At 40.4% G+C, this 14,227-nt stretch overlaps 1 protein-coding gene across 3 annotated transcripts in view; it reads right to left on the reverse strand.

The window, feature by feature from the left end:
* DCLK1 (doublecortin like kinase 1) overlaps positions 1 to 14,227 on the reverse strand; it is a 242,174-nt gene that overhangs the window by 75,179 nt on the left and 152,768 nt on the right. For all 3 annotated transcript variants that reach the window (XM_039566515.1, XM_039566521.1, XM_039566539.1), the window contains exon 5: positions 7,611 to 7,727. In XM_039566515.1, coding sequence (XP_039422449.1) covers positions 7,611 to 7,727 — 117 coding nt within the window. The remainder of the gene's footprint in view (positions 1 to 7,610; positions 7,728 to 14,227) is intronic.

Here is a 14,227-nt window from a genome sequence, read left to right on the forward strand (position 1 = left end):
GAAGGGAAGTGCCTCTTGGGGTTTTTTTCCCTCTGCACTTCAGCTGCTATCTATGAAATTGACTGCTAATTTCATGAGTACCTAATCAAGAGAGCATCTACATGTACGTATGATTTAACAGAAATCTCTCTTTTGAACTGTTCTGCTTAACTAGAAAGACTAGGATTCTCAAATCAGTCTGTGTGAACACAGTACAATTTCTGAGCATGTTTCTTTATTTAGCATGTAAATGTAACTCTTCATCCTTTAAGAGGGTTTAACTACTCAGTATAACCAAATCTCATTCTCTCACCAACTCCTGTTTTTGTTACAGGGTATATAACTATAAAATTTAATTTTTCAGTGATTAGTATCAAAGACAAACACCATAAATAAAAAATTAAAAAGAAGCCAAGATCAAAGCAAAAACCATCTGGAAATCCCTGGGTCCACAGGATGACTCCATCACTCCCATGGGTGTGTGCTCTTGGCCTCTTGGCTTTAGGAAAATTTTGCTTCAGCATATTTATTACAAAATCTGTCAGCTGAGTACCTGTAACAGTGTGAATAAAGACATGTGACTTCTCCAAAGACAATATGATACATCATGCTCTTTTCCTTTGGGATACAAAAGACCTTCTTGAGTCAGGTGGTTGAAGGAGGGTTTTTTCTGGATAACAGCCTAAGGATGAACCATCAGACTAAATGAAACCATACCTTATTGCAGAGGAACACCTCTTCTTCTTTTTTTTTTATTTTTTTAACTAGCAGAGAAAAGCACAAGCATCTGACCTAGGGAAGACTTCAGTAAGATCCTATTTCCATGTCCACTTTTTTCTTTAGGGAACATCTATAGTTTTGGTCAGGCTTTAGTTTGACATGCAGTTTCACAATTTTTTTGCTCAGGTAAAGTTTTTAAAAAAAACCCTCTCATAGTCCTTGGTAATATGAGCTACTCTATCCATTCCTCACATATTTTCCTTTGTAATTTGGAACAGGTACATATCAACCCAGGTATTCTTGAAATAGTCACTTGTCACACTAAATAATGCAAACTCCTAAATAACTTTTTTTAACGCCAAACTTTAATACCTGAATTGTTATTACAAATATGATTTCAATCATCTGACATATTCTGAGTGGTAACTGGAGGGAAACAAGAGATTGCTCACAGCGGAGAAAAGTGAGAAGGAAACAATTTTGAAGAAGGTGCTCAAACTGAAAAAAAAAAGGAAATAGCAACTTTTGTTGAGTACAAGTCCTGAAAATTAGTGTTGGAATTTCAGAAGGTAAAACAGAGTTCACCCAAATGCCGTATCCAGTATCTTTCCTTAATTTAATGGACCAAGGGTACAGTAATTCCAGTCATCTCATGCTGCTCTTGATTTGATTAAAAACAACGATTAAGATGTAAGTGCTGCTGCTTTCTTTGAACCTGTTACCTCTTCACCCACGCTGAAGCTGCCACCAGTGGTGTTAAATGGCAGCTGGACAGAAGCCACCAGCTACTGAAGAGCCATCAGACATTCATAATTTTCAGTCACCAGCAACAAGCTGATACCCAGTCTCACTGAAATTAAATGTCTCTTTTATTATGCCTTTTCCCAAATACTATTTGATGCCAACAAAAACATATCAAAGTGGTTTACAGGCTTTAAGAAGACATCAGAAAAATTAAATAGAGGTAGGATTATCTATTGCACTTGGAATCAGACTTCAGCCTTCCGCCAGCCCAGAAGGTCACACTATCTTTTCTCTGCTTCTCTTCTTTGCCTTGTTCCATGCTTCTCTTCTCTATCTAGACTGAAAGCCTTTTGAAGCAGACAATACCTCAAATGGATTTGTAAAAAGCCAGAAAGCAATCCTCCTGCAGAGAGATTTCTGTCTGGCGGTACTGTTTTGAAACACTGTCAGATGTAAATAACAAACTGAAGAAAACATAATAATGGAGAAGTCAGCCCTTACACAGATCTTCCTAGCTTGCTTGTACTCTTGGAAGAAAAAATTATTCTGTGTTTTCATATAAAAATAGAACGCATCTGTTCTCAGGAGCCAGGAAGGCTATCAGGAAAATGTAAGTACATTAAACATAGGCTCTGTTATGAAAAAAAAGGGAAGGGAAAAAGCAAGGATGGAAAAAAGGTGAACACCACCTATGTAAAGGCATAGATTCCTTTGAAATATGCCAAGAAATGGTGTAAAGGCAGATGCAGTCCTTTTGCTCACCGTAGATTGTATAGCTCAAGAAACGACAGGCAGTGTGTGTTTCCCACAGACTGAGGCATTTTACATTGCCCTCAGCTAACCAGAGCAGAAATTTCAACCGTTGTGGCCATGAGCACTTTTGTAGCCTCTGGTTCCACTCAGGGTCTTTCCCTGCAACCCTGCATCCTGCTCCACTCACAGGTTCCCCACTTAGCCCTGTGCTGCCATGGCAGTGTGTCCTAGAGCCTGTGGGACAGCAGTTTTTATCCTGTTGTTCCCATGATGTTATTCCCATGGCCATATATCTGCAAAGCCTGACAGTGCTCTTATGGTAGGTTCTATACAGGACCTACAGGCTTGCCAAGGAGACTGCCTTTAGAGGCAACAGAGGGCAAAAGACACCTGCAAAGGCTGAAAGTCATCTAAGAGCATTGGAACTGTTGTAGAGTACTTTTCCCCCAGCAGCAGATGAGACAATGAGGGAAATGGTTCTCCAGAGCAGTAGCTGGTGACTCACCAGGGAGAGAGGACACTCAGCTCCTCACAGAGTCAGGGGTCACCACAACAAGGTGAGACTGAAATGGAAAGCAAGGGCCTTCAGGCAGAATTTCCTCAAAAATAATTTAACATTACTGAGTTTATCTTCAAAGCACTGGTTTTGGTAAAGTATTATTGTTCCAGACTTAGAGATGCAAAAACAAGACACAGACAGAAAAACAACAAATGACCAATGCCCCAAAATAACCCCTTCAATTTCTGAAAGGAAATTCAGAAGCTATTGGGATGGATTTGGGAAAGTTTATCACCCCTAATCACCATTTGCTCATAGAAAGGAACTCACGGAGTTCATTGAATTTATAAACATTTAGTGCAAGTCAGAGCTGTGCTTAATTCATTGACGACTTGAAATTCTGTGTCAAAGAAGGGAAGCAGTTGTTGAGGATGGCATTTAAGTGCTTAAACCAGAATCGATTGTCTACCTGTCTTAACCTCATTTATACATCTATTTCTCTAACAATGGGAAAATGGCCGAAAGACTTTGCCTTCATTAACTCTAAAAATGATGAATCCAAATCATCTATCCTGTTGAATACCTGCATTAAAGACTATACCATACTACAGATGCATACACAAGAGAACAAACGTTAACTCAAGTATATCTTTTCATTCTACAATTTTATCAGTTTTAATACCCAACTTTGAGATTTCTATGTTTTTTTTAACATAGTCTTTGTCTGTGGAACTTTCCTTTTTTTGGTCCATGTAATTATCCATGTGTATTATCTTGATATGGACATTAATTCAAGTCTGAAGCAGGCATATGATCCTTTTGTGCAGTTAGAATGTGCAGACTTTTCGAAGTGCAGCAAGATTCAAAAAGAAACAAAAGGAATCAGATTCTTTCTAATTAGCAACACGCTCTTTTCCATACACCTCGCTTAGCTTTTTGTGAAGGGTACATTATCAAGACTGCTTTCTGCCTGCCCTTTTATCCCTATTTCTTTCAACTTTTTTCTATGATAAAATGCTTCACAAAATGATACGCCTTTAAATTTTTGTAATATTTACGTATTGCCTTTGATCTGAGCAAAGAATCTACTCTTTTCCTTGAGTATTTTCCATGTTTATTATCAATGAAAGAAAAATCCCTAAAAGTAGTTTAAAGCTTATCTAGAAGCAGTTTAAAAACATAGAATAAAAATACATGTACATACATTTAGCAGTAACAACATGAAAACAAAAGTATAACTTCCAGCTATGCACAAGTCATTCAGGAGATTTTCTAGTACCGAGATGTTTAATGCAGATATAATGGAAAAGATTATCTGCTCATATGTGCGCTAGATGGCAATTTCTCTATTCTGCTACTGTCACGGGTACATAATTCCAAGAAATAGGCTGCATTTTTAGGCTTGCTGGGTGGCAGAAAAGTGAAAACTGTACATATTGTTTGTATTTCATGATCTTTGGCTTTTGTCTAAAACCATCCAAGAGTCAATGTTTCTTTTTCTTTCTACTGCTGTTTTTTTTAAAACGCAATGTCTAATATAAAATTGCATTTTTTAAAAATCATTGACTGATTTTAGTTTTATGTGATTTAAAAACAATTATTGATAGCAAGTGTTTAGTACAATATTGTTTCCTTATATAAAAGTAATATTGATCTAAGTATTCATGTATGTAAGGTTAGAAATAGCTTTACTGCAACATTCACACAATTTGACCTATTTGCAAAAAGCAAACAGCAGAGATACAGACAGCCAAATCAGAGCCGTTCCCCCCACTAAAAATAAATTCTGAAGAAACACTTTCAATTGGTTATCCTTTTTAAGTTTAACAAATTTAGACTAGACTAGACCAGAATAGAATAGAATAGAATAGAATAGAATAGAATAGAATAGAATAGAATAGTTCAGTAGGAAGGGTCCTACAACAACCAACTAGTCCAACTGTCCAATCAACTCAGGGCTGACCAAAACTTCAGCATGTTCAGCTGAGAAGTGGAGCAATACAGTGGCTTTTGTGAGCACTTGGCATCCAGTCAGGGTCAATCAACCATATGGTATTTCTTGGTAACAGAATGCTTCCTAGCTATAGAATCATTGAGTTGTTAAGACCAGAAAAGACCTTTAGGATCATCAAATCCAACTGTTAACCCTACACTGCCAAGTCTACCACTAAACCATGTCCCTCAGTGCCATGTCTACACATCTTTTAAATACCTCCATGGATGCTGACTCAACCACTTCCCTGGGCAGCTTGTTCCAATGCTTGATAACCCTCTCAGAAAGAAATACCTCCCAAGCCCAGTCTAAACCTTCCCTGGTGCAGCTTTGAACCATTCCAACATGCCTTGTCACTGGATACCAGAGAGAAGAGCTCAGCACCTTCATCTCCACACCCCCTCCTCAGGAAGCCACAGAGAGCAATCAGGTTATTCCTCAGCCCCTCCTTTTCTCACAACAAGGCAAGCCCAAAGTCCTTAGCTTCTCCCTACAGGACATACCTTCCAGCCCTTTCACCAGTTTTGTTGTCCACCTCTGGGCACATTTGAGTACCTTCGCATCCTTCCCGAACTGTGGTGCCCAGAATTGCACACAGTCCTCAAGGTGAGGCCACACCAACACTGAATACATTGTGACAATCACCTCTGTTGTCTGGCTGGTGATGCTGTGTTTGACACACCCCAGGATGCAATTTGCCCTCCTGGATGCCAGGGCACACAGCTCACTCGTAATGAACCTGCTGCCAACCAGCACCCTCAGATTCCTGTCTGCAGGGCTGCTCTCCAGCTACTTCTCTCCCACTTTATACTTGTGCCTGGCGTTACTCCATCCCAGGCGCAGAATCCGGCATTTGTTCTTTTTAAACTCCATCCCATTAATCATTGCCCAACACTCCAATCTACCTAGATCCCTTTGCAAAGCATCTTGTTCCGTCAGAGAGTCAACAGCACCTCCCAGTTTGTTATCATCATCAAAATTGTTAGTGGCGCATTCACCTCCTCTATCCAGATCATCAATAAAAATATTGAACAAAACTGTCCCTAGACCTGAACCCTGAAGAAATGCCGCTGGTGACAAACTAATGTGCCTATTCCTATAAATGTATTGGTTTCAGATAAGAAAGGTTTAATTTGGTTACATCTGTCATCAGCATCCAAAATAGCTTGCATTTTTAATATTTTCACTACACTGTTTCATTTCTTGCTATAAATTTAATATTACATTAATTATTATTGTGGTATAGTAAAAACATTCCCTTTTTTCCATAGGCCGTAAAATAATCTCCTGATCTTTTGAAGTATGTAATATATTCTGCTCAGACCTTTACAGAAGTGAACTGCAAGAAGCTAAGATTTATTCACCTATACTTCCCCAGCATCTTTAAGTAAAAACAGTACTATTTTCTCTCAGGACCAAAATTAACATGGTATCACACAGTCAACACAGAAAAACCATTGCTAGTCCCATAGAAATCCCATAGATTTGTTATGCATGGCAGGACAGTTATTTCACATAGAAATGAGCACACACAGTTCAGTGTTCATTACCTGTACTCACAAACGAACATCCATTACAAAAAAATCCCAGAGTCTAACATTCACACACTAAACAGGGCCAAAGTTTAATTTAACTCTATTCCACCTAGCTACAAAGAAAGTAACTTAACATGTTTATGGAAGAGCTACTCTGAGCTTGTCCCTCACAATTGATACTTCATCCCATTACCTCTTCTCAGGTTTCTGTATCTCAGCTGTTCTCTAGGATGTGTAGGAGGCAAGTTGCCTCCCAGCCCTGCTACCCACATCTATGCCTCCATCTCTCATCGTGTCTCTCCCACTTTACTCCTTCCCAGAGCAAGATGTTTTTTTCTCACCTTTGTTCTCACCTTTGTTTGTTAAAAAAAAAATAATAAAAAAAAGGTTCCAGTTGGTCTATCCCTACCCTCTTTGAAGCCAGCACTGGGCCTTTCTGATCACCACCTCCCCACAAAGACCTTATGGTGCTGCATGCAAGTTTCAGTATGCCATTTGCTTTCCTGGTGGGAGAAGACTAGGGCAGAAAGAGGGAGGTGGATTTCAGACAGCTCTAATGTTTGCCTCTTCCAAAATCTGTGTTCACAAGCAATGGTGCAAATGCTTGAATGGGTCTACTCAACTGGCTCACACTGAGGATTATTTGTACCTTCCGGCATCAATAATGGCAAATCATCTAATGTACTTTTTTGTTTATTTATTTGTTCTGCCTGGGAAAAAGCTGCAGGGGTGAATTAGTCATTGGCTATCTAGTGGGAGCTACTGCAAAGGCAGCCAAGGCAAGGCCCTTCAGACAGAATTTCCTAAAGCTTTTTGCTATGTCTTCTCCAGCCTGTATCACTGGCTTGTTAGGTCAATTCTGACATTTCTTCCTCAGCTATCTTTGCACCCCACATTCACATCTGTAATTGCATTCTTTCTCTGCCCTGCTCTCCTTTTCTCAATACCCTCATGATCTTCAGTCAATCCTTTCCTCACTACTGCCTCCTCACTCCCTTAGAAACAAAATTCAAAAAAGATTGTGAAATTAACCTTTTAGTAACACAGATCTTATGCTGCATAACTTGGGCTACTTTCTGTATTGTTCTCATTCTGTTCCTAGTACAAAGACTACAATTTTTTCCTCAGTCTTTAGGTATTGGAAGCAAAAATATGCACAAAAAATAAAGTTAATCGAACCACTGTAATGCCAGAGTATGATTTATAGGATGCTGAAGCTTTATTTTGTATTGGGAAGACACTTGATCTCAGATGCAGTGAATTTTTACTGTCAACTGTTTTATACGTACAACGTTTTTCCACAGAAGTGTGTCATTTTAAATGCATTGCCCACTCTATTGAAACAGAACAGTTGCTATTGTTAAGAAAGATTGCTTGCTTGCTTTACCTGAGCTAGTAGAAGCAGGAGACTTGCTGCGTCGGGATGGGCCTGGGCTCTTGGTGGTGCTCCTACGTGAACTCGAGGCTATTTTGGTATAGGAAGTAGATTTCACCACCCGACATTCTAGAAGACAAAGAAACTGCCTAAGTTAGCAATTAAGAAAGCCAGCAAGATTCTGTAACAGAAAGAGCACTGAGAAGTGAAAACATTTAGCCCACGCTTATTTTCATTCACCTTGAGGAGTTTTATGAGAAAATATAAAACCTGTATAAATGGCTCCATTAAAATCCAAGTACAGTATGTGCCATATCCCAGACAAAGAACTGCTGCAGTAATCCAGACTTTTAAATACCATGGTTACTGCAGGTACTTAGGACAGCTTAATTTAACAGTGCTGAGACTACTCATAAAACCTCTTTGCTTTTGAAGATTTCAGTACAAGTAATGTAGCAATTTTTTGTAAACAATCCAGATGCAATGTAAGCATTTTTGTCAGCCTAAGCATCCTCCTCTAGAAAAATCTGAAGTCTTCTTTTCTGTATCAAAATGTTACAATTGTACGAGATGACACAAGTGTCTTCCACTCATGAAAGGTTTGAAGAAAATAAAGCAGGTTTGTTGCTCCTGCTTAATCCTCTGGTGAGCAATAGCCCACATTGTATAGCACACACAAGTCATCACAGGTTGAGGGAAATGGCACTACTTGCTCATAAGAGACATCAGTAAAATCAATGAAGAGGCGAAATTACCCTCCCACTCGAGAACACTTCAAGATGTTCAGGTTAGAGTTTATGTACACCCACACAGATCTGTAGGCATCCTTGCATTACGCCTGCAAAATGGTTCTTGGCCTGAGGATGAAAGAACTTATTGTGCATAGCACTGATGTCTTGCACTCCAAATGGATACTAGATTAATCACCAGAGATATTACACAGTTGGGAAAAAAGAAAAAAACACTTCTTAGTCAATATACAATTAAAAGTCTGCAGCAATGTTTATATTGCCCTCACCTGACAATGTCAGTACACTTTACTTGTTTAAAAATATATCAGTAAACATTTAGTTCTGTATCAGACCTGTTTCCTATTTTCTTCCCATGGTTAAGGTTCCTCAACAGAGGTTAAGAGAAATAAACAAGAGCTTTTTCTTCCTAGTCAGAAAATACCATGTATAAGCCTGCACATTATTTAGTCTTCACAGATCAGTGGAGCCTGTAACATAGTTTAGACAGATTAGAGAACAAAGAAATAAAATTGAGCATAACTAATTAACTTAAACATATACACCAGAGAATGATGTCATGAAATTTATTTCTCTTGGCTGCCCTAACTGTTCATCTTTCATCAAGCTATTCAAGGAAATAGAAGCAAGAACTGATGCATTACTGAGCGAACCATCCGGCTCAGCTGAGAGCTGAGAGGACCAGAGAAATGCCTTGGTCTTCCCAAAGACACTTTTCTTCCCAAACTCTCCACATTGCTAATGCCCAATAGTAGCTAATTTCTTTCTGTTGACATTTTTTGTGATTCATTGATGACTACTCTTGTTTAATACTGAACCATCAGGGGAAACAGAGGAAACATTTACTCTGTGAGGAAAAATCTACTGAAAACAGGAGGAATCATATGAAAGCTTTCAGTCAGGTGCCATTGGGTAACTACATCTTACACTGATTTATTGGCATAAACAGCTGCTCCAGAAACCATATACAATGCAAGTGTAAACAGGTTTACAGGTATCTTCCTGTAAACAAAGATGTAAAATTTTCAAACACCTAACAGCCTGTTAAAACTGTGACATAATCCCAGTGTGGGCCTGTGTGGGAAACAGCCAGGAAGGGGAACTGCCTATTCTAATGGTCAACAAACAACAAAACTAAAGCAGAACGATCCAATCAAGCCAAACCCATTAGAATTTATCATCTGTTTAGTCAAAAAACTCAAGAGTCCATGAAGAAAACAGCTACTTCATGCAATATGTAAAAAGCTTTGCTGTTTCCAGCATGTAAAGAAAATGATTATCTACATCCCTCTCTTGCATTTCATGCTATGTACTAAAGCTTAACTCTTATTTTATTACATGTATTAATACTTATTCAGGTTCTCTCAATACCTTAAAAACACCCAGATTCTTAAATATGTTATCACCATATATATACCACCTATGGAGGCATTACTGCCATTTTTAATTGGGTCAGCCTTGGCCAGAGATGGGTCTGTCCTGGAGCCAGTTGGCATTGGCTCTGCCGGACACGGGGGAAGCTGCTGGCAGCTTCTCACAGAAGCCACCCCTGTAGCCCCTCCAACTATCAAAACTTGGCCATGCAAACCCAGTTCATCTGCAAATCATTCTGAAGGGCTACATACTGACCCTGACCTGCGAGTAACCCCACACTAATGGCATATTGCCCTGAGAGGAATTCAGCTCTTGCAGCTGATCTCTCCACACAGGAGAGAATCACAAATGATCGTACAATAATCCAAGAAATGTACAAGCATCACAGGATCATAAAATAATCCAGTTTGGACATAAGAAATTCCTAGTCCAGTTTCTTGCTCAAAGTTTGAAGTAGCTTCACATTCATAGTCCTGCATGACTTGGGGAATGACACTTCAACCTACTTGGGGAATGCAGCAGGGCATACACAGTGCAGGAGGATCTTGGAGAGCATCAGTGACAACTTCCTGTTCCAAGAGAGAGAAAAAACAGTAAGAAGAGATGCTCTGCTCACACTCACAAAAAAAAGGAAGACTCTGGGACTATGAAGGCAGAAGGTGGCCTTGGCTGTAGTGACAATGATAGGAGTGTTCAGTATTGTGAAGGGATTGAAGGTGGGCAAGAAGCAAGATCACAGTTCTGGACTACAGATAAGCAGACTTTCTCTTCATGTATCTGCTTGGAAGTGTCCCATTGGATAAAGCCCTACAGAGAAGAAGGACCCAAGAAAGCTCATGAATATTAAAGGCACATCTCCAAGTTTCACAACAGTCCATCTCAACAAGCAGGAAGATGTTCAAAAATGCCAGGAGGTCTGCATGGATGAACAAGTTGCTGCTGACCAAATTAAAACATAAAAAGGAAGCATAAAGAAGGTGGAAGCAGGGACAGGTAACCTGGGAGGTATATAGACTAAGTCCAAGCATGCAGACACAGTCAGGAAAGCCAGAGCCCAATTAGAATTGAATCTGATGAGAGATGTCAAGGGCAATAAGAAGTGCTCTGTTACACACAGAGGGATCAAAAGCAAGGCTGTGGAAAATGGGCACCCACTGCTGCATGAGATAGGGCCCCAATGACATAGAACGTGGAAAAGCCTAAAGTATTGAATGGCTTCTTTGCCTTGGTCTTCACTAGCAAGCCCAAGCTTCAGGCCCCAGAAGCTGAGTGAAAGACTGAAGAAAGGAAAACCTATCCTGGGTGGAAGAGGATCAGATTAGAGAATAAGCAAAACAGACATACGTAGGTCCATGGGACCTGACAGGATGCACCCTGCAGGCGCCGATGGCTGACGTCATTGTGAAGTCACTCAACAGTCTTTGAATGATAGTGATGATTTGGATAGCCATTTGAAGACCCAGAAAATCTCACTCCTATATTCAAAAAGGACATAAAGGAGTACCCAGGGAACTATAGACAAGTCAGCCTCGCAATCAGTCCCTGGGAAAGCAATAGATCAATGAATCATGAAAATAATTTCAAGGCACATTAAGGACAAGAAAATCATCAGAAGTAATCATCATGGATTCACCAACAGGAAGTCATGCTTGACCAATTTGATAACTCTGCAAAGAAATGACCAGCTTGGCAGATACAGGGATAGCAGTGGATATTGTCTACCAGGACTTCAGTGAGGCTTTCAGTGCAATCTCCCATAAAATCCTTACAGGCACACCACTGATGTATAGGCTTGATGAGCAGACTGCAAGGACTGCTGAGTCCAAAGAGTGGTGATCAGAGGCAGGAAGTTCAGCTGGAGGCCAGTAACTAGTGGTGCACGCCAGGGGTCAGCACTGGGTTCAGTTCGTTTCAACATGCGCTAATGATCTGGATGATGAGGCAGAGTGCTGCCTCAGCAAGTTTGCTGATGACATAAAACTGGGAGGAGTGGCTGATACTCCAGAGGGTCATGCTGTCATCCAGAGGTACCTTGACATACTACAGAAATGGGTGGACGGGAAGCTCAGGAAGTTCAACAATGAGAACACGGAAGTCCTGCTACTGAGGAGGAACAACCCTGGTACCAATACAGGCTGAGGGTTCCTCAGCTGGAAAGCAACTTGGCAGAAAAAGACCAGGGTGTCCTGGTGGACACAAGAGGACCATGTGCCAGCAATGCAGTGTTGCTGCAAATAAAGCAAATAGTATCCTGGTCTAGGAGGAGTGTTGTCAGCAGGTGATCCTGACCCTCTACTCAGCACTGGTGAGACCACACCTGGAGTACTGTGTCCAGTTCTGGGCTTCCCAGTACAAGAGAAATACAGAAGTACTGGAAAGAGCCCAGCAACAGACCATTAAGATAATTAACTGACTCTCATATGAGGAGAAAAGATAAGGGAGCAGGGACTGTTAAGCCTATAGAAGAGAAAACTCAGGGAGAATCTTACCAACGTATACAAGCAATGCAGCATGCAAAGAAGATAGAGTCGGGCTCTTTTCAGCAATGTCCAGTGACAGGACAAGAGGAAATGGGCATAAACTGAAATGCAGGAGATTTTGTCTCAGCCTTTTACTGGAAGGGTGACAGAGCACTAAAACTGATTGCCTAGAGAGGTTGTGAAATCAACATCCTTGGAGACATGGTCCTGGGTAACCAGCTCTAAGTGATCCTGCTTGGGCAGAGGAATTAGACCAACCAACATCCAAAGGTCCCTTACAACCTCTACCACTCCATTCAGGGATTCTGTGATTCTGATCTTATTCAAGCCAGAAAATCCCCAAGGCTGGACACTATCTGGGCCTCCCAGGAAAAGGTTTTCCTCCCTGGGCAAACCTACTCCAGTGCCTCACTGCCATCTCAGACTTTTTTTTTTGTATCTAGTCTAAAACTTTTGTTTCAATTTATATCTATCACCACTCATCCTTTTACCAAGCATCACCAGGAGGAGCCTGACTCTACCACCTTGATGGAGAAGAGATGTTGCCCCATGGACATTGGAGGCTTCTGGCAGGTACCCCTGAAACAATCTCCTTTCTTAGGCTAAACAAGCCCAGCTCCCTCAGCCTGTCCTCACACAACAAGTGCTCCAGCTACCACCCATCATGATGGTCCTCCTCTAATTGCCTCCAATTTAATGATACCTTCCTGGAACTGGGGGGCTTTAAACTAGACATAGTATTCCAGATGTGGCCTCACATGTGCTAAGCAGAGTTGGTTCACTGTCTCTACTGAGTCCTTTTTAGTCCATGACACAGAAATATTCTCATTTTCCCTATTTGTCTATTTGTATAAACACTTCTGAGCTCAATTATCAACTTCTTTGGCACAATTTTCTTGTTCCTCTCAAAAATAATTCACAGGATGTGAAATTTTAAGAGGTCACAATTCAGATGAGCATATACTCTCTTTACGGTAAACTTGTCAAGTGCCACATTTCCTGTGGGTTTACAAGTTTATTCATAAAGGACATGGGCTATAGTAAGGCCTGTGGAGAGCCATGTAGGAAAGCTTTCAGTGCTGCATGCACCAGGCTCGAGCAACTCATACTCTCAAAGACTAGGGCGAGACTAGTTCCAGAATCTACAAGGATTTCCAGTCATGGGCAGAATGTAACCAGGCTGCTTGTTGTAAATAGGTCTCAGCTCCCAGGAACAGTTTACGCATGCAATTCTGTTGTCACATTTAGTTTGTAAAGTAAAATTTTACTGTAGGCAAAGATCCCACTCAGCAACCACACAACCACTGCTTGTTCCTCTAAGAAATTACCATAATCTGCCTGTTGCTGTAGGAGAGCTCTGTGTGTATGGACAAAACAAAACAAAAATGCATGTTTTATTGAAACCGTCTTTTCTACACAGAATGCAAACTGATGACCAAATAAATACATACCTTCTCCTCATCAACAGTATTTGGATTACTACAGAATGGGTCCTTTGCAAGCCATGAAACAGAATAGCATTTTTTCCCCAATTTTCTTTTGAGGCCAAAACTGTATCAGAAATAGATCTGAACTCCTGACAGAAGAGAGCTATACTGCCTTTCTCACTCATGTGGGCATGGCATGCCCAGCCAAGAAGAAACACCAAGTGTTTCTATATTATGTTCAGTAAGGAAAGAAATGGTTCATGAATCCCCATTCCTTCCTCTCACCACTGACTGACTGAGATTAAAGGAACAAAATGATGACACCCATGGTAATGCAAGACAAAAGGTCAGCTTTACAGTTTGAACTTTACAGGCTTTATTGTTTTCCAACTCAGAATATGATATAAATAAGAATGCTTTTCCAGTGAACAACATCTTGCACTAAGATGTTCTATTGTATAACTGCATACAGAGCTATAAAGTAGGAGAGAGAAGTACAGACTAACAGCAGCAAGGCTAACAATGTAACACTGCAGTCTCTTTATAGTATAGAATATTTACCACAGAGTTCTGAGGCCTTTATTGGACACTAACAATAG

Source organism: Corvus cornix, chromosome 1 (assembly GCF_000738735.6).
Source record: "Corvus cornix cornix isolate S_Up_H32 chromosome 1, ASM73873v5, whole genome shotgun sequence".
Classification (NCBI taxonomy): Eukaryota; Metazoa; Chordata; class Aves; order Passeriformes; family Corvidae; genus Corvus; species Corvus cornix.